At 45.4% G+C, this 26,633-nt stretch overlaps 1 protein-coding gene across 1 annotated transcript; it reads right to left on the reverse strand.

Annotated features, from left to right (window-relative positions):
- Positions 1-1,374: 1,374 nt before the first annotated feature.
- On the reverse strand, positions 1,375-26,002 carry PXDC1 (PX domain containing 1). The gene is made up of 5 exons (XM_086469418.1): positions 25,747-26,002; positions 12,639-12,730; positions 12,237-12,354; positions 8,412-8,523; positions 1,375-1,492 (listed from the first exon to the last, which is right to left on the reverse strand). Exons 1-5 carry the CDS (start codon positions 26,000-26,002, stop codon positions 1,375-1,377), a joined length of 696 nt encoding a protein of 231 aa, XP_086325544.1.
- Between the last annotated feature and the right edge of the window lie 631 nt (positions 26,003-26,633).

The raw sequence follows: 26,633 nt of genomic DNA on the forward strand, positions 1-26,633 counted from the left end.
AAAAGTCTGCAGAAGGGAGTTGTATCAACTTCTTCAAGACCAAGCAAGTCCCTTTATCAAGAAACCAGTCCAAAATGCATTCCTTCCCATTTCAATCCCTTCAAATTCATGTTTGCAAAACAGATTGCAAAAAAGCTCAATGAAAGGTCACATTGACGAGTGTTGAGCACTCACATTGAGAGCTGGGATTTTGGAGCACTCCACAAGAGAGAGACCCTGAGGAGATTTTACTGTTGCACTACTCAGTAGTCAAGAGGCTGCAGGGTTCAAACCCGCTCTTGCTCCCACTGTCTTACCTCCACTGAAATCCATGGCATTACGTGACAATGAAGCCTGCACCCGGCCCCACAGGCAGCTCTCAGAAAGCTAGGCAGACTCCTTGAGCCAGGCTGCGAGCAGAGAGAGTGTTTTTCCTAACTCTGTATACACATTGTAGCTTGTAATTCTTTTTCGGTCCAAACACAACACAAATCTCATTGTCTTCCTCCCCATCCTCTGGGGAGAAGTATGCATAGGGAATTATCTCTCTGATGTAAACAACTGTAAGCACCATTCACATTTGCTGGTCCACATGGAAAAAAAAAAAAAATCATATCCAAGTGCCTGCCATAGCCTTGACCCTTCTTAGCAGGGCAGCTCAGCTTTCCCATCAGCTTTCCAGACCTCTGAAATCATATGGGTACCCAAACATCATGCACGATCCAATGCAATGCCAGCTGCTGTCTGCTTTACTATTCCAGGAAAGAGTAGTTGCTTCTTCAGTGATTATTAAAAAACCCATGATTAAAAGAAGTAAAGTGGTCAGCTCATGTGTTCTGTTTCCTGGAGGCACTCAATGGTATTTCTGACATCTCGTGTAAGGCACCAGTCATCCGGTAGCTGAGCAAAAAGCGACCCACAAGACCTCCATTAAGCAACCACAGAGGGAACTGACAAAATTCAGCTGGTTTGCTTGCCTTCTCACTTACATAGCATAAAAAGTGTGGTCACACCATCTGGGGAAGTTTCTGGTGGTATCCTAAAATAGGAAGCCTCAACTCGCACTGCAAGCCAAGGAGCATGGGTGACAGCGTACTACAGCACAAGTCTGAGTCAGAGTGGCAATTCCCACAGACACAGCAGAGATTTCCTTGATCCCCAAGAGGCCTCTGCTGCCATGGAAAATGAGTTTGTTGTCAACAGCAAAGCAGTTACCTCCATAACTCACAAGGGAGGGCTAGACTACAAAACCAGCTTTGTGGCGTACTTGCTGCAACTTCTCTGCTGCTGGTCTTGCCCACACAGCCTTATTCACAGAGATGCAATGCCAGAGATAGCAGAGCCTACAGACGAAGAGGTCAGCTGGATGCTGGCTGACTGCATCGCTGAGCAGCCTCAGTCCAGAATATCAGTCTCAAATGGGACCAGGTGGTAGTATGTCAAATTGGTGACATAAGCTGTTGGGTCATCACTGTCTTCCAGCTCTGAGGTAAAGTCACTAACACTTTCAAACCTAAAGAGAAAATAAATAAATAAATAAAACCACCAAAAAGCATTAAGTCATTAACATTCATTTAGAAAATGAAAGTCAAAGGAATTGGAAGAAAAGTACTGGGGGAGAGGGAGAAGGCTAGGGCATCTGCAGACTGACTCTTAGAAATTTTGAGAAAATACATTTGTGAGGGGACTAATCAGAAAGAGGGCTGGTACTGCAAGTTAAAAGTTCTGAGTAAATGTAATGTGTGGACTTGCTTCACACCAGAGCAGTGTTGCAGTACAAGTATTTCTAATGCTGGTTTGCAGCTTCATCTTTGTGAAGCTCACTTTGCAAGACAAAAATCTAGAGTCCCAACTCCCTTTCCAAAGCTTTGGTATCTCACTCCCTCTCTTGGCAGCCTGAAATTCAAATTCATACTAGAAATCGTCAAGGAAGGTCCATGCATATCAACTATGAATCATGAAGCTATAGTTTCTTTGACATCAGGCTATGTACCATTATGCTTGTACAACCTACTGGAGACAAGAGCAACGGCATCTGCTCTCACTTTCATAAACCAAAATTCATACTTCCTAGAGAGTTGAGAAGTAAATGGAAACCTTAAAAAACCAGCCTATTTCTTTATAACCTATGGAAATAAACAGGCTGATGATTTTTCTTTCAATAAAACAGGATGGCTATTCCCTTTTAAACCATGCTAAAACACAGCTGTGCAGCATACTAGGAGAGCACGTTCTCATCTCTTCAGTAAAATGAACTTTTATGACTCCTCTCTAGTGTGACACTGACTCTTCATAGCACTTGTCATTATAATACCTGAACTTCGTATCTCATAACACCTGGTTACCACATTGCACTTAAGATGAGCCAGATCAAACACATTATTAATTTGTTTTGAGGCCCCAGGGCTCCCCTCCTACTAATGAATTAATGATTTCCTGGGACATAGCCTTTCTTGTCAGGCAATTCTGAATACCTCTCCAATGAGATTTTAAGAGTCTAGAAAAGCTTTCACTGTGGTATGGGAAAACCTTCACAGAAAGTACTCAGAGCTGATCCCACCCACACCTCCTTCAGCCCACACACACCCCCTCACCACAGGCCAATGAGAACCACGGTGCATGCAAGCAAATATTCTTGTTACTCCTGACTTTCAAATCTATTGGTGAGAAAGGAAGGAAACAGCAAGTGAGCTCTGAAGAGCGAATCATGCAGCCAAGGTCTACATACTTCCATTTTGTTCTTACAGCTTGTGGCAGCCACACAAAATGCCTTAGCTCCTACACAAAAGTGGAAAGGAAACTGCCTTGTTTCTCATCTGAACTTGGACTCTCACCCTTTCACTTCACAGGTACCTTCTCTGGGTTTGACTTTTACATGAGGCCAAATGTCTAACAAATAGGAAACAATGACGACAGTGTCCTTCCTCCAGAGCTTTGCTGTCCTCCCCATGGCATGGGATTTAGGTTTGGACATGCAGAGAATATCCAAATATGAAGAGATTCTCAAATTTAGTTTTACTTGTTTTGTTATTTTCCTTCCCACTTCCTAACTCCTGTGTTACAACCTGAACTTTTGCAAGGACTACCTACTGTCTCATGCCTACTCCCAACCAGAAGGCATCAACTTGTTAAAACCCACACTTTCCTGTTGCACACATTCCCATTCTAAGGAGGCTTGAATTTCTGCACTAAGAAAACATTTTATTTGTTCCCAGGTAGCCTAGCAGTTAAAGGGAGTAACTGCAGGCCAAGGATTAAATCTCATCTCAGTTCAAGAAAGGGACTTGAAGAACTGTCAAGTTTCTTTTTCTCACACCCTCTAATATTTTGAAAGCACTTGCATTCATTCTGATAGAGTGAGAAAAAAATTAAATAGAAACTGAACAATTGCACAAGATGGAAAAAAAAATCCTAACGTAGCTCTGACTATACGATGTGTCTCTAACCTTTTTAGGCTGGCATACTTCAGCTCTCTGAATAGCAAATAGATGAAGCTTTAAAATAATTTGCTTTAAAACTGCATCTCACCCACACATGAACTAGTTAGACTCCTTTAATTAAGTGAGGCAACTGCAGACATCCCTCTAACCCCATCCTAGAGCCCTAAGAGTCAGGTATTTCAGAGGACCTGACGAATAGTGGTAGGATAAACACACAGATAAATCTCCCACTCCCGTCTCTCCCCCAAACTTTCTTTAGAAGCCTCACGAGTTATTGGATAGCATGGTCTATACATCTTGCAATGTATAGACACAGCTGTCTTTTCCACGCTCCTACCTGGTCCTTCTGACCTATTTTTTAACTATGAGGACCACAACATTTTTTGACCAGAAACTCATGGATTTTCTCCAGCAGTGCTGTTGCTATGCTCTTTACTTACAACGAAACAGAAATGAGACTGAACTTCGAATGTTTATTACACTCATTCCTCTCTCTCCCCCCAGGCTATTTGCTTGCCTGCACGTGTGGGAACATGTGCAGAAGGGAGTTGACTTGGTATCTTGCAAACACTTCACAGTTGTACTGTCTTATGGACTGCTAGTGATCCAGAAACAGCAGATTGTGAAATACCAGTGGGGCAGACAGAACGAAGAAAGCAGGAGTCAGTAAGGCTATTCAGATAATGCTCTCCTCCTCTTGTCAATTGTATAAAACTAGATTATTACAACTGGAAGGCCCCACAGATAGGGCACTACAAGCAGCATGTGAGATATAAAACAGGGGCATTCACACGCTGTGGTTGTGCAGAAAGCTTTCCTTGCCACCAGAAAGGAAGCGTGGGCACAGAAGTCTGCAAAGCACTGCTCTAGAGTGCTCATACGAAACCAAACCAAATAAACCAGGACTGTTTAGTACAGTTAGCAGCTGTACAGGATATCCAACAGACAAAATACTTTTGTGCTGTTACCAACACGTCTTTTTCCCCAAAAGAAACTCTGCAACTACTATGGACATGCAGATTCCTAAATGCCCAAACAGCTGCCCTTGGGTTTTTTCCCCCCCAAACGTACCTTGACGGACACACTGTCCTTCAAGGGCCTACTTCTTGTGCTGTAATACAACCTTCTTTATAATTTTAACCTCTGTTAATGCATTGGAGTTGCTGCTCACATTTGCCGGGAAGAAGAGGGAAACAAGGTACATAGAAGCTATGGACATATGGCTTGGACAGGCGATCTCTTTGCTGGGTACAAAACTGGCTGGATGGCTGGGCCCAAAGAGTGGTGGTGAACGCGATTAAATCCAGTTGGCGGTCAGTTACAAGTGGAGTTCCCCAGGGCTCAGTATTGGGGCCAGTTCTGTTTAATATCTTTATCAATGATCTGGATGAGGGGATCGAGTGCACCCTCAGTAAGTTTGTGGATGACACCAAATTGGGTGGGAGTGCTGATCTGCTTGAGGGTAGGGAGGCTCTGCAGAGGGGTCTGGACAGGCTGGATCAATGGGTCGAGGCCAATTGTATGAGGTTCAACAGGGCCAAGTGCCAGGTTCTGCACTTGGGTCACAACAACCCATGCAGCACTAAAGGCTTGGGGAAGAGTGGCTGGAAAGCTGCCCGGTGGAAAAGGACCTGGGGGTGCTGGTTGACAGCCGGCTGAACATGAGCCAGCAGCGTGCACAGGTGGCCAAGAAGGCCAAGAGCATCCTGGCCTGTATCAGAAATAGCGTGGCCAGCAGGAGCAGGGAACTGATCGTGCCCCTGTACTCAGCACTGGCGAGGCTGCACCTTGAATGCTACGTTCCGTTTTGAGCCCCTAAAAGAAAGACACTGAAGTGCTGGAGCATATCTGAAGAAAAGCGACAGAGCTGGTGAAGGGAAGACTTATGAGAAGCTGTGGAGGGAACTGGGGTTGTTTAGCCTGAAGAAAAGGAGGCTGAGGGGAGAACTTATCGCTCTCTACAACTACTTGAAAGAAGGTTGTAGTGAGGTGGGTGTCAGTCTCTTTTCCCAAGTAACAAGTGATAGGACGAGAGGAAACAGCCTGAAGTTGCACCAGGGGAGGTTTAGATTGGATATTAGGAAAAAATTTTTCACTGAAAATGTTGCCAAGCACTGGAACAGGCTGCCCAGGGAAATGTTTGAGTCACCATCCCTGGAGGTATTTAAAAGACATGTAAATGTAGCACTTCGTGATATGGTTTAGTGGCAGGCTTGGCAGTGTTAGGTTTACTCGGTGCTAGGTTGGACTTGATGATCTTAAGGGTCTTTTCCAACCTAAATGATTCTATGACAATTCTTGTTAACTCACAGGGATATCCCCAGTGTAAACACAGTGTGAGACAACAGCTCAGCTCCTGTCATCACCTTATGTACAAGCAGTACCTGAACAGATCTCCTCCCATCTAAGACTACAAAGCACAGCGGAAGCATTTTTTTTCCCTGTCAAGAGCAGGATTTTATTTTCCTGGAAAAATTCTGTATCTAATTTCACCATCTCTGTGCTGCCTTTTCATCACCACCTGTGAAAGTCTCTCCCATGGACCACAAGACCCTTGTGATAATGGTAGCAGTGTCCTGAAAATGCACATCTAGTACTGGAGTGAATTTGCCAAAAAGGCAGCATGTCCAAGGCCACAGCCTCTGCTGCTGGCCTAAGAGACAGAAGTGCAAACAGTCCTGGCAGGGGAAGGGACCTCTGCAACAAAACCAAAGCATAAGTCCAAATGCATTTATTTACCAACTTTCCTTTCAAAAGGACTGCAGAGTACTCTAAGAACCCTGCGTAAAATGACTATTTATGCCACATGGATGCTGAGCACACTGGGTTCATCACATTTTACAACAGTATGGTATACTGCCAAATAAAATTAGAGCGAAAATGAAGGAAGCAGAAAGCAACTACTTCAGAACAACAGAGTAAGCTACTCCAACTTGCAAAAATGCTATAGTTTCTTTTGCAACAAGCATGAGACTTTTCAGCTGATGCATCACTAGGTAGGTAGTACTGCAGGCTACAATAGCTAATAGGTCCGCTGTGGGACCTTGGGGAATGAATGCTACCTGCCAAAGCTCCTAGTGCTTCTCTCCAAAAAATACAGGTTTGCTTTGCAAAATGTCTGATTCAAGTACATCAGCAGCCAAAACCCAGAAGTCATACAGAGTTTAACGCTGCTGAAAGGAAAAAGTTCCCATCTGAGGATATACAAGTCCACAAGGAATTAACTCTGATTTCAGAACAGAAAACACCAGTCCCATAAATCAAATTTTACAAAGACCAAAAGGAACTGCATAGGATTTTGAAAAATTTTAAAGCTTCCTTTCTGGGCTACTAACCTACATTTAAAGCAACAGTACAGAAGACTTCTACTATTAAAAAAAAGTTCAATTTTTAAAAAACAGCTGTGCTACACAAATGCCATTATCTTAGCTGTTACCTCTCAGCTATAAAATACAGCTACAGGATGGGCAAATTTAGGGCACCATGTAAAACAGACATTTGAAGTTTATTAATTTCTTGACTCTCAATTTAACTTCCTTCAAGGAAGCTAAAATCCAAATGCACAAAGCCAGGTTGTTATCCTAGATTTATTTCTTCTACCACAGTTTCTGAGAAACCATGCCTAACATACATTTTTTATTGTATTAGTATTGTCTAGCATTAATAGTCTCTGACTTCGTGGGGATGTCAGTTTCTGATCTCAGATCACTAAGTTTTGCTTGGGCTGCAGCATATTTTTAAAATCAAAACTAATTTTAATTTGTTTTTTAATATTTTTTTTTAAATAATCAAAGTAAGCCAGCAAAAGGCTGTCTTTGGTAATTTGCTCCTATTATTTGCCACTCTCAGTACTAAAGAGTGATCCACTATGAACCATGACATCTTTAATTTCCAGACACTGGCCTTACAGAATTACTTCCAGTGTAGCACTTCAGCCTCATTAATACAAGCTTACAAGCTTGAATGATGCTAGCAAGGTCAAGGTTCAAAACACTAAATGATAAGTTAACAGAAAGACTTCAAGAAGTTACAATGGAGCCAGAGCTACACTCCAGCCCCTGACAAAATCTTGTCAAGCTCTAAACCTTTGCACAGACTGGCATTGCACAAACTGGCAATGACCACATGTCAAATGTGGCAAGGCAGAGAACTGCATTCAAAGATAAAGCCACCATAAGGCTTTTAGTACTCGGGTTCCATCATTTTGACTGCTCTAATGAAAAAGTAGGTCAATCTTTCTCATTAAAAATATTTAAATGCTTCGCTACCAGAAGCTCATTGAAATATCAATCTCCTGCTACGACAGAGATCTGCGGGAGCAGATTTACATCAATACCCACCTGTCAATAGAGTCACTGACTTAAGACCTACACAAAAGCCCTCCTAGTTACAGGTTTCTGACCCCAGAATACCTACATACATTAGGAGGGAGAATTTACAAATAAGATTAATCTAACTTCCCTCTCCCCTAATGAAGTGCACATGCTCCATTCACCAAGTCCCAGCATGCCGCAGCACCTGAGCAGCTGCTGAGCTTCCTTTGATTATATTCAGGGGTGTGTTCCCCTCCTCTGAGGATAGTGTTTTGCTTCCCAAATAAAGCATACCCTTCGTAGCAGGATATTCCATTTGTAAAGATGTCTGACTTTCCAAATTTGGGCTCAAACCAGCTATCATCACAGTCACGAGAGAAAGAAAAGGTCCCCTATGGCCACCTAGCAGTACCCCTATGACAACAACAGCTTTTCTTCCATACACAGAGGACTGAGAGTGTATGACTTCGGGTCAATCATTCTCACAACAGCCATTTAATCCATTTTAATAGAAAGAGCTGCGAACCGTTAGCAATCAGGCCCAGCAATCTTTAACCAGCCAGAATGACAGCAGTACTGGTCTTGCTCCTAGACAGAGGATAACATTTTGCTAGGGGAAGTGGGAAAGCTACAGTTTATCTTAAACTGACAGCACTACTCATGCAGAAACCCCACTTACAAGTGTTCTGCTGAATCTACATCCAGGTGCTTCTCTTTTCCATTGGGTATACTGTGGTCAATGACTATTGTTTCAGTGTTGGCTAAACAAAATCCATTTGACCGCATAATTTCTGTCAGGAGAAGAAAGAAAACAAGATTAAAAAAAAAAAAAAGCTAGAAAACAACTGCATATCTCATGTAATTGATACAGCTATGAACCGAGATGTGTGCATCACACTGAAAATCTACACATGAAAGTAGGAATGAGGAGTTGGTTTCACAGCTTCTTACATTGCAAACGACTAGTGCTTAAGAAATTTTATTCACATAATCAATTCATGACACAGAGCATTTGAAGCAAGGCCCAGTTTCAGCCCTGTTATTGCCCGTGGTAAAATTCCCATCACCCTCAGCAGAACGGCAGCCCATCCATATACTGCCACCTACCACTACCAAAACATAATTGTATTTTTCCTAGGCAGTCCCAGGCTTAAGCCAGTTAAGCAAAAATTAAAGAGACACGAAAAAGGAAATAAAAAGTTACCTTCTGAGTCACTTCAACCACCATCTTTAAGTCATGTAAAACTATACCATCTCTTCTACACTGCCTTCCACTCTATTTGTTTCTTACTATGTAAGAAGCCTCCAGTCCAGAATAGCTAAAATTCACACTTAATTCCACTGACTTACTACCATTGGGAGAGTTTATCATTAAAGAATAGTACTTGATGTGAATGAGAAGTTAATCCACGTCTGTGCAACATGGAAAGGCAAACTAGGCAAGTCATGAGGATTTCTTTCAGTTACACAATCTTAGATGAAGCTAAGGCCACCACAAAATGAACATCGGTCTCTAGATAAATCAGCACTGACTTAAGTGGGATGACTCATGATCTGTCTCAAGGTATGAGGACCCTGTGTTACACCCTTACATCATCAGCCCAAACGAAAGAAAATTAGTCTGTGGCAGAACACATGGCAAGCACAAAACATACATACAGGGAATCTTTAAACAAACAAGTTTCAACTATACATACAGTTCAAGTAATGAGCAGGGGACGAGATAGGAGAAAGAAGGGAGGTAATTTTTTAAAGCATACGTTTACATGTTCCAACATTAATGTAAAGCCAGAGCTCACTTCCATATTTTTCTTGATAATGTCACCTTTGATTTTCAGTCTGTATTTTACTGCGACTCACTTTAGCAGAATACATTTGGGGGTGGTAAAAACACTGAACCCCAGCAGAAACACACTTCACTCATGGCTCATCTTGAGCCAACACTGTACTGCAGAATAAGATTTACACCATAAATTCAAATTCAGCTTTCATCTAAGAGGGCAGCCCTTTCTCTCTTCCCCATCACCTACCATTCTGAAACTGTCCCCCACATGGTTCTGTTGTCTTATCAGAGAATACAAAATATTTGTGCCTGCTTTTCTAAGTCTGCAAGCCATGTAGAAAGCTGCACTATGACTAACATGAATGCCACAGTGTTTTCCTAGCGTCCTTGACATGACCCGAGTTACAGCATTTCATTGCTGTGTGAACTGCTTTAGACGTTAACATTTACTGCCATCTACTGACAATGCCGCAGACACTGAAACCATTTCCAGTGTGCAACATTCAGACAAGGCAAATATCAATTATCAAATTTCCACTTATGTTCTTGAATTCTTTGCAGCAATCACTTAAATGATAAAACTAATCAACACAAGATGCTTTTGGATAGCTGCAGAGGTAGGAAAATCTTCCTACAATTAATTAGATATGACTCATCTCTACCAAAATTAATTTAGGATTAAAACAAAGTATGTTGTTATTATTCAGTTAATGTGGTTTCCACAGCTTCTCTACATAGAGGCCGGCAGGAGGGTTCCCTTTGCTGCTAGCCTCTGTCCATCAGCCAGGCACCCTCACTCTGCATTTATGTTCATCTTGACCATCTCTTGGTTGTACCCACCATGTGACATGCTCACTCATGCACACACAGAGTACACGTGCCCTAAGGGAGTACACACCCTCACAAAAATTCTACAAAACCCTTCCAAACAGCAAAAAGCCCCAAGCTAGAGCAACACTGCCATTTCTAACCAGTGCAAGTCCAAATAAATTTATTCTTGATATTTGCCTGTTTGAAAAAGAACAAGATACCACCCTTTGAAATATTTTTACAGTATATGGTTTGGGGATCCTTTATTTCATAAGGGGCAAGTGCTAGGACCCACTTTTCAGGAATTTTACCTGAGATTTCCACATGGACTCAAGACATCATCCAAACCTCCCTAACCACAGATGGGGCGTGAGACACACGTTGGCTCCTGTCTCTCACTCCCAGGAAGCCAGATCTGCATCACCTCCTGTTGCAGTTTGGCCCCAGGTGCTCTTCTTTACAGTCCCTGTGCCGCACTGCAGTCGGAGCTCGGCAGGCCCTACAAGGCGGCACCAGCCCAGACAGGCTGGCAAGACCACACTTCTCACTGAGGCTCTGCACTACACTGTATACTTCTGAAGAGTTATTGGTAGGCTCATAAAACATTCGCCATTTCATTGAAAGAATATTTAACAGAGGACTAGTTTGTTTAGAACCAGAGCTCCAGATCAATTACAAAAAAAAAAAAAAATCTACCTTGTGTGTAAGGTCGATCCTTAAGACACACCGTTTATATCTTTAGCATGTTGACATGCTGACTGGCCATGAACTGATGCACTGTTAGTACCTCAGAACACTGCTACCAGTTTCACACTAAACACTTATTACACCTTGGAGATCTATGTAGTATTTTACTCTCTGAAATAATCTCTTCTGGCAACACAACAACAGCAGTTAGGCTTGCATGAAACATTTCAGTACAGAAATACAAAACCAGGCACACCAGAAGTCCACAAACCTTTTAACAACAGTCATTGGCAGACGCAGAGGGGAAAGGCCGAAAGAATAGGCAAGGATAGAGCAATACTGCTCTCCACTAGCAGTTTGTGGCTTAGAAACTTCCTGTGTCTCCACCAGTGACAGATCTGAATTTACTTTTCCTCCACTTATTTGTCTAATTCCTATTTGAAGTGATTTATGCTTTCAGCTCCAACATATTCTACAATTAGTTCCACTCCTTAACTTTTGGTATTGCATAGAAACAAAACAATATTATAACCTTTCTTTTGTTTGTTTAAAGCCTGTTGTCTGTCAACATTATTGGATAACCTATAGTTCTTGTTTCACAGGAAGTACGGGGTAATAGACCTCTTTCTATTCACAATTTTGTAGACTTCCTTCATATCCCCATACTGTGATCTCTTCTCAAAGTTGAGGTGTCCTTCTTTATCTAACCTTCTTCTTAGAGAAGCTGTTCAATTATTTGAATCCTTGTCCTTTATTTATATGCTTTTAAATTTTATTATATCCTTTCTGAGATGGAGAGACCAGAATTACGCACACTGTATTCAAGATGTGGTGATGCTCCTTTCCTAATAAATATCTAATATTCTCACTGCTGGTTTTGCTCACTGCTTAGTATTGAATTTACATTTTCACAGAACTGTATCAATACCCTCAACATCTCTTTCCTAAGTGGCAACAGCACCATCATATGTGACGACAGTGAGGACTGCATCTTCCTCACATCCACTTCCTTGCATTTATCAGCTTTCGATTTCACCTGCCACTTTACTGCCTGAATGCATGTTGCATATTATGTCAAGGCTAATTATATGTTCTATATTGTAAAGCAGACTATGGAGAACTATCTTTTGAATTGCTGCTGGAGAAAGAATAAGGGGAGCAGCAAATAAAGTAATTTTCATCATGTAATTCTTGTGTCAAATGTAGGAAGCTAATAACTCTTACCTGATATTTTAACTGGACTTTGAAAGCTTGGCTGAATCTTATGGACATTGTCATTTTTTAGAACTTGGTCCAAAGGAGATCTCTCAAAGAATGTGAGGACAACTTCAGATCTTGAATACTTCAAAAGAGAAAAAGAAACAGACGTCCATTTTTACCAAGGGTTTGCATTGTCCCTCTTCTCCCTTTCCACTCCTTGGCAGAACGACAGAAAGATTTATTACAAGCAACAACCTGGAGACATCATTACACAGTTCTGGCACTCAGCACCTCTCCAAGATACTCAATAGACTGCCGCATCTTTTAGAGTTTGGCAAAACCCATCACTTTCTAATCTGCATAAGAGTGCATGTCACCATCAAGGACGAGTCAAGCTGGGCTAAATATAGAACTTGACCTACCCACCTTCCAGGGCATGTTTATAATAGTCTTCAGAAGCTTTTCCACTTCATTAAGTCTGGCTTCTATGTCATGGGCTTCTTTTATTGTGATAAGCCCTAGAAACAAAGTAAACAGATTGTGAGCATAGACAAAAGCACACTGAGGTGAACACACACACTTCAGCAGCCAGAAGCAGCCACTCAAGAAGATGTGGAACGACCTCAGATAGCGTGCCTCCCAGAAATGTCTTTTAACCCACACTGATGACAAAGCGTGTACTCCAAATTGAGGTGGGTGTAGTTACAAGCAGAGTTGCAAGGCTGACACAAATTCAGCTGTTTATGATCATATTTAGGAGTTGCAAGACAAGCAGGAGTAGAACCGCCTACTCCCTCACCCATGGTTTCACTATAAAGCATTCCCAGCAGTGATAATCAAACAGCCTATTTTCTGCTTCCAAGAACCATGATTCATCCTTTTTCCTGTCAATAAAAAGCAAAAGAAAACCCAAGAAAACCAAAAGACACAACCCGTATATAAGAGCAAAGAACTAAACACAAGCTAAACAAAAGGCTTTGAGGGCAGTCCTGTGTTTCTCTGAATGTAAGCCCCAGCGAGCAGCCCAAGGAAGATTTCTCAGTAGCATGTTCTTCAAGTGTAAAATGACCTTTTGGGATTTTCTTATTTTTTTTTAATCACTGAATTATCACAGTGCTGCAGAAGGGATTAAAACGGAAATTTTGCTGTCCCGTGTCCAGAATGATGCATTAAAATGCTTCGACTTTTGAATTGCCCAATATGGGGATCTTCAATGTAATACTGTACTTCATACATATAACCTGCAGGACATCTGCAACTTCCCTCTCCTCTAGCAGACTCAGAGAAATATAGCACAGGTTATATACAGGGAATATAAGGAGAAGTAATCCCCAAAATCTTGCATCCTTCTAGCAGCCCTTTTATTTCTGATCTTTGTAACCTACTTTTTCTAACCCAATCATTGTTTTGCCTCTACATTTGCGTGTCTTTTCCAAGAAGCAGGATACATGGATGAAAATTAAATACGTAAGAGATTATTAAATTTAACAAGCTCCATGGGTCAAAAAAATCAAAACAAAACCAACAAAAAGCTGGAGCAGAAAGAGACCCAGTAAATTAAAACACTCAAAACTAAAAATCTGCAAAGCAGTCTGTGAGAAACTACTTCAATACACTAAAACTGCATTAAACCCAGTGCATCTCCATCTCCCTATTCAAAAGGCAAACGTACAGAAAGAGCCATCAAACATACACAGTGTGGGGACAACATCCACAAAACGTCAGTCTGCATCACTCCTTGCTGTTTGTTACCGACGAGTTTTGATCCCATACAAACTTTCCAAACAAAAGTGTGATTTTGAAGCTGTCAGCTCTCCTCCAACTACAGCTCCAAATAAAACTGAGATTGTCTCTGGAGCAACCAGGTTTACTTGATGGTTGTCCCACAAAAGTAGCCTGGCTGCATAAGCCTTTCTATTGCTTGACAGTCCCTCATTTTGCCTGGTGTTGTCAGCATCGCTACCACCTCACCCTGGAGCAGAGCATACTAGCAGGCATATAAGAAACAGCTTTATATCCTGCTTTGATCAGTGTACACTACAGTCGAGTAGCTTTGCAGGGAAATGCTCTGAAAGGCTGTAAATGCGAATTAACTAATCTGCATGGGTCCTCAGACTGCGTGTTAGCTGGGTTGTGCTTAACGTTACAGACCTGAATTGCAGACCAGCACCCTTCATCTTCCTAACTACTGGGTGTGAGCAGGCCTGGGTGGATCTGCTTCACCCCTCCTCAAATATGTTTCCCATCCTACATCTGAACAAGGTTCAAATCTTTCAAAAAGGGTGTTTTAATTTCCCTAAAAAAAAGAAAAGCTGCCAAAGGCCCCGTGACTCAGACACCCACCTATGATGTTAGAAACATGCTGTCGCCCTGCCACAGCCCACATCAGAGAAAACTGAGCTAGCCACCATGGTGCCAGCTACCATGGGATGCCTCCACTTCTCCTTATGGTTTTGCTCCAGTCTATGTAAATACTGACACATTCAGAGCAGAGACTGCCCGACTGTGGCGCTCACCTTGCAGGTAAACACCTCATCGCTGACTCACCTGGGATTCAGCATTCAGCTGCTCTCTCAAATCCATCCTCAACCTCAGACCCTTTACCAAACAAGCATTTACTGTTGAAACTAGTATTTTACTAGGAAGAGGAATACTTTTAAACAAACTAAGATATTCAGACCAGGGTGGGGGGAAGAAGGAAAAAAACACCTCACCAACAACACTGAGCATTCATCCTGTGAGGAAAACCAGCCAAGTAGTTAGGATTTTCTCTCATTAGTAATCATGGAAAGCATCTGCAGCTCCACACAGCCTTTTTGTGCTCCAGCAAGAGAAGTCGGACAAGGCTGTCAGCCTGTCGCACTGTCACAGATCACTCAGTGGGAGGTTTTACAGCTTCTTGCATTTACCGGGAATTTCCAACCCTGGTATATTCCTCCTTCCAGCTCTCGGAAAGGCACAAGCCATGCAAACCCACACTCCAATCTCGAAACTGGCAAAGACATCTTGTAACATCTGACATGATAAAAAACGTTTCTCACTGAAGCTTTCAGCAATATCAAAACCAAAACACAGACAGCGTAGGAAGGAGTGTGATACATCTGCCTGGACAGCTTCCTATATACGTGCTTAGTGATTACAGATGCACAGCTTTGGGGTATAAAGCTGCTGACCTTACATGAATCCCCTGTACAGGGAATTCAGTTTGGCTGGGCTAAAGTCTGCAGTTCAAATACACAAAAACCACTTGACCGGCTATATATATACTGAACCCTGTAATTTCTTCTGCAATAGCCACAAAGTTTGTAAGGCCCTCATTTATCTTAATTCTAAAAGTCTCTGTTTTTAAGAGTTAACAGATGCCCTTGCGGTTTTCAGCTAGTCATAGCCTATAATCCCACAAACTGAAGGACTGCTCACAACCCCACAGCCACGCTAACTGGAGCAAGGCATTGCCTGCCCAAGCAGCCGAGAAGAGAGAATGCCCCGGTCCCTCCTTTCGCTCCCTCTCAGCACTTGCTAACTGGCTGCTGTCATCAACCACAGCACACACATGCATGAGGAGCACTACGTTTTCACAAGGTGAAGTCTCCAGCACCAACACTGGTTTAAGGTGCTCTCACCCTCCCCTGCAACTCATTTCCTCTCCCACACCACAACAGAGGCTGCTGCTGCTTTGCCAGCACAATTAGGTGAGCAGTAGGGCATACCTTGAACCGCTCTTGTCAAAAGCTTTACCTCAGGAAACCCCAGCCTTCACAGAAGCAGCAACAGACTGCAGGCTAGGATGGCCCATAGAAGCTCCTTTCTCACACAGGCACTACACTGAGTTTGAGCAGGAATCAGGACATGTGTAAAGAAGAGTCACAGAACTGTACCCAAGCTTTCCATTCTTTTTTTCTAAGAAAAAAAAGCCAGAGAATGGTGTAGGATCTCCAGATGCTGGAAATGCCTGAACGGACAGACACACACACATGCCAGCTGACTCTGCAGACAGAGCCCAGCACCTCCACCATTCATTCACCCTGACACAAACGCACCACAAGCTGGATGCATCTGGAGTGCATGGGACTCACTGGCCACGTGTGCAGCATCCATACGGCAGTTACAGCATGTCCTGAGGCTGTTGTCTCTGCCCACGGACCATGAATACATGCCTATCTTTCCATCTGGGGCTTTTAGACCCCAAGAATCCTTTTTCAGATAGTTTGCTAAAAAATATAAATAAGACACCAGTAAAGCAACCAGTAGCCTGGAACCAGCTGTGCTTTCTTCCACTTGTTCAGTCATGCAACAGAGCTGAGCTCAGAGACGGGAAATCTCGTAGTGAGGTCATGGTGAAAGGCTGTTCTCATGCCTTTTCCTCTGCCCTGGCCCCTGTCTGACTGCTAATGGAAAACATGCACAAACTCCTCCCAGGAAAACTTTGCTCTTGTCTTGTTACCCATACTGTGCTTGGACAATTAACTACCATTTCAGGTGATTTAAATGCTATAAACACCTGTGTTTATAGGGGTTGAGGTAAACTGGAGCCCCATTGGCTCCTTTCTTACCACAAACCCTGTTGCCAAATACCACAAACCTCTAAGATTTCTTCACCCTGCGCACAAGGGAACTCAGATGGTGGGTGACAGGAGGGATAACAGCACCTAACCCAGGGCAGCACTCATGCGCACCCTGGGATATTTGCTTTTATCAGGGTTCTGCTGTGTGCACAACCCCTGTAGTCAGCAACCTCATTCAAGCCCTTTGACATCTCCTTTGCCCCTTTCCAGACCAAGAGCCCCAGGCAGAGTCCTTAAGACTAGTTGAAAAGGATTTGCGTTCAGTTTGAGACCAAGCATACATAGCAACTTTACTCATAGCAACATGCCTCCGGAAAAACACGGCACAAACAGCACCAGAGGCCTGCAGCCTCCTTCCTGCTCTGGGACCCTGGTGCCAGAGCAGCTGCAGGAGGCTGAGAGTGCAGGCCAGCAGCTGCATACCTGGCACACTGGCTCATGGCGTGGGAGAGGGGTCCAGAGCTGCAAACGAGCAGGAAATAATCTCAGCAGAGGAGGAGAATGAACTGGGAGCCAATTTGTGATGTCAACACACAAACCTTGGTAGGCCTGTCCTATTACTGCCATATGAGCCACCAGATCTCCAAATAACGACATTTTGACAACGACAGATAACACGCTGCATGCTTCTACCAAACAAAGTGGGACAGGAATCACAGCATGTGCCCCACAGCTCATAATGAAACCACAACATAGTCCTGACAATCAGTGTCCACGATGAGCACATTGTCTCAACAATCCTCTAGCACCTTCCAAGGAAGAGTAAGTTCATGACTAAGTCAAGTATGTCTCATATGCCATCTCTCAATGATGACACATAAAAGTCTGTTTTTCTGGAAATGTGTTGCTACGTACAAGTCACCATGTATACATGATCTCAAACTGTGGGCAAACCCTATTTCTCCAATCTGAAGGACTCCACTTAGGCTTGTGGTCAGGAGAGGAACAACGACTGTCCAAGAGTTCTGCTTTCTCAAAATCAGTTCAAAATGTAAAGAAAGCCAAGCAAGAGCAGAAGCCAAGGCATACTTTCTGAAGATGTGTGCAAGACAGAATGGCAATACTCCTAAATTCTATGTATTTTAGTATGTACATGAAGATTAAAATATCGCATTGAGCCCTCCTCATCTAATCTTCTCTTCAGCCCCTACAGGAAGACTGTGGAGCAGATATCAAAGTAAAAAAAAAAAAAAAAAAAGTAGCAAATAAATCCAGGGAGAAACCTTACTGTATTCTGCTAACCTGAATGGCAAGAAAGATTTAAGGCCTACAGATTGAGATCTTGAGCTCATCTTTCTCTCTTTGCACAAGCCCATGAACAGCAGTTGGAGATTTCAAATCTTTAGGGAAGACACATAAGCTGTCTGGAACAGCAGACTGCTACTCTACTCTCTCCCCTAACCAGACTGTATGGCTTCAACAGGACATATGCCCCCCTTCCCCAGTTACAGTATTCATTAACGCTACAGTGCTCAAGCTTTTTTATCCTGTACCGTCATTCCTCCTTTCCCTCATATATGTTCTAACCCACGTGCACACACACACAATTCAGAATGTAGATTGAGCAATAGCTCCAGCCCTGAGAGGAGGTAAGCAAAAATCACAGAATAGTGTCCAATAGAAGTGTTCAATGTGGTTCATCCAAAGCAGGGCCAGATCAGGCTGCTGGCGACCATATCCAGTCAACCTCTGAACATCCCCACGGACAGATATTCCACAGAATCATGGAGGATCTGAAGCTACTCAGCTGGGATACGAATCAAGGCTGAAAGGTGGCAATTCAGCCTGATGTTTTCTGCCATTTTGCTCCTTTGCACTGCTTCCCATTTCCTCCCTCTGCTGAACTGGGCACTTCTCAGTACTTCAGCTGGCACTTTTCCCTGCTTCATGGCCACAACACCTCACTCCTCCCAGCAGCTGCCCTGGTAGCACCCCTCCTCACTGCAGACACACATTCCCTCAGCCTCACTGCCTGGGAACCATGGTATTAGCCACCTCAGACTGGACTCTGAAGAGGCCAAAATAGCTCCCACTGACAGCTGCCTCCTCTCTGATGGAGGAGAATAGGATAAAAGGTTGTTAGAAGGTTCAAAAAAAACAGCAGATGAGAAAGCTTGTTTCACACAATTTTTCTTCACTAACTCTGCATAAATAACACTGCAGGAATCCCTTAAGTCCAAAGACTTGATAAGATCCAGAGAAGGGCAGATAATTGCAGGCAATGAGCGATATCAGATCTTCAATTACTAGAGACCAGGACTGTCATTTTTCTGTTCTCTGCTGGTTATTCATGTTGTCTTCTGCAGCATCTGGTTCTCATCACTAGGGACAGGATCCCAGAGCTAGCTATGGCACTGGTCTGACTTAGTCTGGCAGCTCTGGCAACTCCTCTTTGATGCCTCTCGCCTAATTCTATAACACCCCTCTCAAGACAGACATGGGGAAATTCATCCATCTCATGTGACAAGAGTCACTACAATCTCTAAAGCCTTTACAAAGGGTTTGCTATTTATACAGAATCACTCACAAGATCCATCTTGGTGGCATTACTTACGGAGCAGCTAAAAGGATACAGTGGAGTTGAAAAGAGGGGTGCAGGGAGGTGGATTTTGAAATTTGTTATACATTGGGCTGCCCTTGATGTTGAGGAACAGAATAGGAACAGGTTGTTGGTTTGGGGTTTTTTTGGGTTTTGGGGGGTTTTTTAAGAGGTGTGAGTACGCAAAGCGCACATATGTCACTCCATACTCTTAGAAGTCCCACTAGGTAGCAGCGAGCATATTGAAGATAGTGAGAGAAATCTGTTAGATGCAGAAAGATAGAGAGCTTTCAAAACCCTGCCCGCACTGCACACACCTAGCTCTAACACAAGGGCCATTTCTTCTTTTGCCATTCATATGCAGCACTTAAAAAAACAAATGAAGCAAAAGTCCTATCCAAACAAATGTCCGACTGAAATCTCCCAGAGCAGAGGTTGTGACCATGACCACCTGAGGATCCTAGCACACTCAAATATCCATGCAAAGCAAGGAGGCAAGTTAAAAGCTTGAGATGTCCAGACCCTCCAGCCGATGGGTTTTCCACACATGTATTATTAGTTAAGGGATCTCCCAGGTTCTTTGGAGTGGAGACAGCACCTCCTGGTTACAGAACTCAGCTGACAGACTTTCCCCAGAGAGCTCCCTGTCTTGATGCCTGATAAGCCACATGAAAGAAAAAGATGTCAAAGAAGCAGAGATGAAAACAAAAGCAGTCAAAGCCTGATGAAAAATGCAAGCTCCTACAATCATTTTTAGCGCTGATTTCTTATCAGGTGAGAACGGTCATGAAGAAACAACCTCATTTCCACTCCTTTCCACCAAAATCCTCCCAGACACATTGCCTCGCTCCACCACAAAGAGGCAACTTGTGCCTAGCTTTATTAACAACACAGCCAGCTTCATTTATCGCCATCATTATCAATGAACCATGAAATTCAGCTAATAAAACAAACCCAGAAGCCCCAAACTTAATTTTGGTTATACAGCGCTGCTAGGGCCTGATAACCAAGAGCTGCCTCCTTTGTCTGCCAGACAGAAGCTCTGAGCAAGCGCCACTAATGAACTGTTGACAATGTCAACAATGAAAAGAGCACAATAGATGCAGTGTATTTATCTGTATTGTCACAGCACCAAAACAGCTGCTGTCTGTGGAAACCACTGTGCTGCTTCTGTCGAGCTCCCTCTTCTCGTAAATCACACTCCCAGATGGTTTTGTAAACAACAACAATGCTATAATGCAGCACATAGGAAACCATAAGTTATGAATGCGACATTTGCAAGCAAACATAATGTTCCTGGACCAGCTCTTCACAAACTGCCTTCCGCTTTGTGCAAGCCCTTCAAATGGCAGCCCTGAAGGAGCTTCCCATGTGCTTCCTGGTGCATAGCCACTCGCACTCAGAAAACAGCCGATCATCTGCTCCCCACATGAGGCAACCAGGCCAGAGGGCAGGCACACGCCTCGGAGCTAGAGTTTAGCATTAATCATCTGGGAAGGACTGCTCAGGGTCTGCTGCAGGTGAAGTGACTACCTCTATGCTACGAGGCAAACTACAGATGCAAAAGTTCTGTAGGAAATCTCCACCACTGCTGGAGAACTTCTATGGATGGACAGCGGCTTAGCACCAGCAAAGCAGGAGGGAACAGAAAAGTTCTGAAGAGCCACAGATAACCACGGATGGCAGCAAGCTGGTGAGGGAAACCTGGAGGCAAAGACAGGGAACAGAAAGCGGCTCAGGGAAAGAAGCAGAGAGGAAAAAAAAACCCAGAAAAGAGTAAGGGCAAAAAAAGGCCACGACAGAGCAAATGAGTCGGAGGAGGCATGAAAAGAAGGAAGGGGGAAGAAAACAAGCACTTTGTGAAGAGAGGGCCCACCTAGTAAAAAGAAAAAATAAAATCTGTAAGACCGAAGAGAGTTTGGCTCAGAGTATCAACGCAGGACCAGGTGCTACCCGTAGGCACAATATGAACAGCTACATTGGAAGAGCATCTGAGCCTCTCTTCTGATGACAAAGGTGACAAAGCAGTGGCAGAGGAGGATTGCCAGAAACCACCCTGACACTCCAAGGGCAAAACAAATCCCAACTTTGAAAGGCTGTTAACATGCCCTTCTGGTTTCCTGGTCCAGCACTTAAGGGGCTGATCCTGCCCACACTAAAGTCAGAGGCAGGTGTCTGACTGCATAGAAGTTGGATCAGGTTCTAGGATAAGTCTTAACCAAGAACCCCTTAGAAGTAATAATTAGTTAAAAGAGGAGAAAAGAAACAAAAAGAGTACTTTTCCAGATTCATAATTCACTTCCAGTGTCTATTTGGTCTGTTGCAACTATTTCTAAATCATCAATTTTAAGCTGGCTTCTAAGTCCCTAGTGCTGCCTTTCTCATGAAGACTGATTTAAATACAAAAATTGTTTATTTTGCATATAGAAAGAGACAGTTTAGGAATATTAGGCTGTGTTCTAGCTCTAAGAGTGAACTAGCCTGTGTTTTTCTGTGATCATCTTCTGTGCATTTGCCTAGAGCAAGGGATAGGCACATTTCAGACACAAATAAAATACTAGCAAGTTACTGGTAACATCACAGTGAATCATATTTATTCACCCTGCAGGTATGCACATATCTAACCTTGTTTACCAGCTTACTAGTAACATGCCTTGTGTTGTGGAACATCCTTGGCCCTTAGCTTCATAGTACCCTCCAGATGCAGAGAGTGCACTTTGGCATGTGTTGCTGTTATTAGTTATCAAAGAGAAGACCGGATTGTGTGAATGCCATACCCTCCCCTCCCTGGGACCTCCCCTCTTTCCATATCAAAGAAAGCGTAAGATGAACAGCCACCGCAGAAAACTATACCTCCCATCCTCTCCTCTGTAATCTCAAAGCACTCAGCAGCTCCAAGAAATATGGAGAGGCAGAGTGTTGTGGAAGTCAGTCCATGGGGATGAGGGGTAGAGAAAGGAAAGCAGAGGATGGGTTGCTATTGCTGAGCAAGAAAAGGCACACACTCCTGCTTAGTATGAGCTGTTTGCTGAAACCAGCAATAATGGTAACAACCAACTCTTTCTAATATTGCTGATGCTTTTAAAAAAATAAAATCTTCTTTTAAAAAGTTAATAACATCAAATAGCTCAAGCTTTAACTCCTCAACTATATTCCTTAAATGTAATGTACTGCAGCTTGACTGAGCTGTAGGATAATGCTAGTCCTTTTAATGCTCCTTAGGCAAATCTGTAGGGACTTTAGAGTCCTTCAATGCAATGCAAATTTCATTTGCAACATTTTACCACTTCCTCCAGATAAAAGGCATAGCTAATATTCACCTTCTTTCAGAAAGCCTAAGATAAACACACCTATACAGACTCACATACATATGCACATACATTTGTATGTGTATAAAAATACTCACATACAAATGTATATGAATGGCAACACACACACACACACACGAGTGTGCTTTTGTCAGGTATTTCTGTTGGGTTAAGTATATTGAGGTTCACTGTAGGCAGCAGGATGGCTGCTTTTAAACAGGACATTAAGAAACCATGCTTACCCTGTGAGTTTTGCAAGGGCCGGACATGTGCCATGCTCTTCGTACATCCCAAGCTTTGCATCAGTGTCACTTAGTTAAATTAGTCTTTTACGTTTCAACTTAGTGAAGTTACACAAGGCTGTGGGCAGTCACTTTAAAATGCTGGTATGATGAAGCATTCTCTATGCAGAGCACGCTCTGCAAAGGAATTTTCTCTAGAGCAGGAGCAGCGTAATTTTAAACAGAGTATTACTGAAATTGTGTAGTGCACTCTGATTGCTTAGAAACTACTCCTGATTTTTATTCTGTCTCTGTTGTAAAGTTAACCCCCACCCCCTCACCACGCTGAACAGATCACGATCTGCTTATATTGGGGTTTCGATTTGTTCAAATCCTGGACTGATGCTTTGCTCATTCCCAATTCTACTGAAGTCGGTATGTCTGTTCCTGAGATAAGGGTAAGTGAAGGTTGCTGGCTTCAGGTCTTAGGCAGGAATTGAGCCTTGCAGGCTGAGGATGCTGACTCTTTCCCAGCTGTTCATGCACTAATGGTGTGTGTTACCTGGGACTGTCAAGTACAGCCAGTGTAAGGGACTATAACCCCATCTGGCTGCAACTGCACAAACGATGCCTCAGAGAGACACGAAAACAGTTAAATATTTTGCAAAAGCTGTGATGGCTCTTGAGGAAAGAGAGGAACCACACTCACTTAAGGGAGGCACCGAGGAATGCAAACGGCTTTAGGACACCGAAGGGCTCCTGTGCCTAACCCATTGGGAGGGAGCACGCTGGGAGGGGCCGGAGGCCAGGGACAGCAAGGCCCGAGCAGTCTCCAGCCACACCCAGCACACGCCCCAGCCCAGCAGCCAAGCTACCCTTCAGAGCCCCATAAAGCCAACAAGTACAAGGACTACTGGTGTATTGGGAGGTCAAATTTAAGTCACAGTGACCCTGGCAGGTTCTGTGCCCTGCAGGCCCCAGACCTACACAGCATCCTCAAAAGCTGGGGCCCAGGTGCCATATAGACTTAAAGGCCGTGTTATTTAGAATTTACTGCTGCTCGGCACTACTGAAAATTATGCTCAGAGTACTTTAGGTAGAGCACCCGCAACAGATAATAAATTCTCGTAATATTTCAGATCCCCGGTCAGCAACCTAACCACATAAGACCCCGCATAAGCGGACTGTGCCAGGCACCCAGCAGGGCCGAGAGGTGCTGGGCAGAGACCTGCAAGAACAGCCGGAGGACCCCCCTATTCCCAGCCTGCACTCGAGTGGGGGGAGCCAGTCCCCCTCCTGCACGCAGCCCCCGCAAGCATCTCCCACCGCGCACCCCGGAGCGGGCAGCCATGGGATGGATGGCGGGGCCGCCGGCAGCCCTGCGCCCATCCCCGCCGTCTGCAGAGGGCACTCGGGGCCTGCGAGTGCCGGCGGAGCCCCCCCGGCGCCGGTGGAGCCGAGTGCCGCCGCCCGGCAGCGGGAACGGGGAAAGCCCAGCGCCGGGGGACACCCGTCGGGGAGCGGGCTGCGGTCCCACCACCGGCAGAGCTGTAAGAAGAAGGAAAGGTATAGGCATCTTTAAATGAGGCACAAAAACCCCAGCCCCTGCCCCACTACCAGAGGTGGGGATCTGGCAGGACAATGGAAAATGCCCTGTCTCACTTTAAACACCCGTCAGAAAGCATCCTCGGGGAGTCAGCCCGGGAGAGACCCCCCGGCGCTGCCCGCCTGGCAGCGAACAGAGCCCGCTGACACACCGGTTGCGCCCAGAAATAAGTCCGGTGGATTTACACCGGTATGGAGGGTGGAGAACTTGTCTCGAGAATGTCATAGCGCAGACCTCTGCAAGGGGGGTGGGGGTGGGGTGGGGGGTGTGTGTGTCACACTAGCAAGGCGAGACGAAGCGAGAGCAGGGGAGAACTTCCCCATCCTCTCACTGAGGAAAATATACACAAAATACCGCTTCTCTCCACTCCTCCTCAATCTAACCATTTACGCGGTTACTCAAACAACTGGGGAGACTGGAAGTGCCACACACACACATTTTCAGCTAAGCGGATGCTCCGCACCACTCTACACACTTTAAATATTTTAGAGCAAGACACGTAACTGTATCTAAAAAATACCCCAAACGTTAAACAAACTAAAACGAAACCCCAAGACAGCTTAACAGGTACATTCTGCTTCTGCACAGAGAGGCCTGAGCACGGGCAACATCCCCCGAGCAGAGTTAATCCATTTCAGAAACGAAAAAAACACAGTTCTAACCGTTGCTGCAATTCCCCTGTTTTGCAGAAGTTATGCGAGGAATTATGCCAGCTCCTAGAGTCGCTCCGTCCACTGGCAAGCGCCGCAGCCTCTTTTCTTTTTTTTTTCCCCCCTCTCCTTGTGGCAAACAACATACCAACATGCGGAGATTTTTCAGCTACAGCCCTTCCCCTGCCAGCAACCCCCCAGCCCTCCCTCGGGAAGAAAACTGGAGGCAGCGGGGAGGGGCAGCGCGAAGAGGGATCCCTCTGCTCCCCCAGCCCAGCCCGAAGCCCCCATTGCCGCGCAGCTGGGGACAGCGGTGGGGCTGGGGTCTCCCTCCTGCGGAAGTCGGTCACCCGTTTGCCAAAAAAAAAAAAACCAAACCAAAACCAAACCAAAACAACACCCCAAACAGAAATCAACAGCCCGGGAAGAGTTTCCGACAGCAAAACGCCCCCGCAGCTTTCCTGCAAACCTGCCCCCCTCCCCCCTCCCTCCCTCGCCCCGTCCCGTCCAGTCCCGCAGCAGCTCCGGCTGCTCATCCCCCTTCGCTCCCCCGGGAGTCCCCCCCCGCCACCGCCACCGCCGGGGCAGCGGCTGAAATCCCGCCCGCCGAGCAGCGCGGGCTGGGCCCGCGGAAGCTGCCCAAACCTTGGAGCAGCGGGGAGCGGGACAGCTCGGGCCGGTCCTCGGGGAAGGAGTCGAGGAGCCGCTTGAAGAGGCGGCCGAGGTCGGAGTAGCTGCGGTGCAGGTAGAGGATGTTGCGGTCCGACCACTCGGTGCGGATCTCGTAAAACTCCTCCTCGTCGCCCCGCCGGCTGATGATGAGCCGCCGGATCCCGTTCACCCAGCAGCCCCGCACGTACATGTTCACCAGCGAGGTGCCCTCAAACACGGCCGAGGCCATCCCGCCGCCACCCGCGCATCCCCCGCCGCCGGCGGAGGAGGGCGAAGCGCACCGCCCCGCGCCGCCGCGGCCAAGTTAAGAGGAGGAGGAGGAAGAGGAGGAGGAAGAGAGAAGGGGGGTGCCACCCGCCACACTGTCGTGTCCGTCTCCCGGCCCGGCCCTGCCCGCCGGGGCTGAGCCGCCTCCTGGCGCTGGAGGGAGGGCCCGCCGGCGCCTCCTAGACGGCGGCCCGCAGCGAGGGGCCGGCCCGGGCACCGGGGCCCTGCTCCGCCGAGCCCCCGGCACGGAGCAGGGCGGCTCTCACCCCGTCCCAGGGCGGGGAGCGGGGTGGCTCGGCCCCTTCTTCCCCGGCGCCGCGGGAAGGCAGAGCCCCTCCCGCCCAGGGCGGGGGGGAGCGGGGCTGCCTGCGGCCGCTGTCCCTCCCCCGGCCCTGCAGCCAGCGCCCACCCCCTCCACCCAACGCCCGCGGGCCCCGTGGCGGGATCCTCCTCTTCCTTCTCGGGACGATTTCTCAGGCGCCACAGACGTGACAAGGAAATTTTTTCCCTTCCCAGTGATCCCAGAAGTTTGGGGGTTTTTGTGGGTTTTGTTTGTTTGTTTGTTTTAGTGTGGGTTTTTTTTTTTAAACCAA

The sequence above is a fragment of the Leptosomus discolor genome, chromosome 8 (genome assembly GCF_034619465.1).
Source record: "Leptosomus discolor isolate bLepDis1 chromosome 8, bLepDis1.hap2, whole genome shotgun sequence".
NCBI classification, from domain to species: Eukaryota; Metazoa; Chordata; class Aves; order Leptosomiformes; family Leptosomidae; genus Leptosomus; species Leptosomus discolor.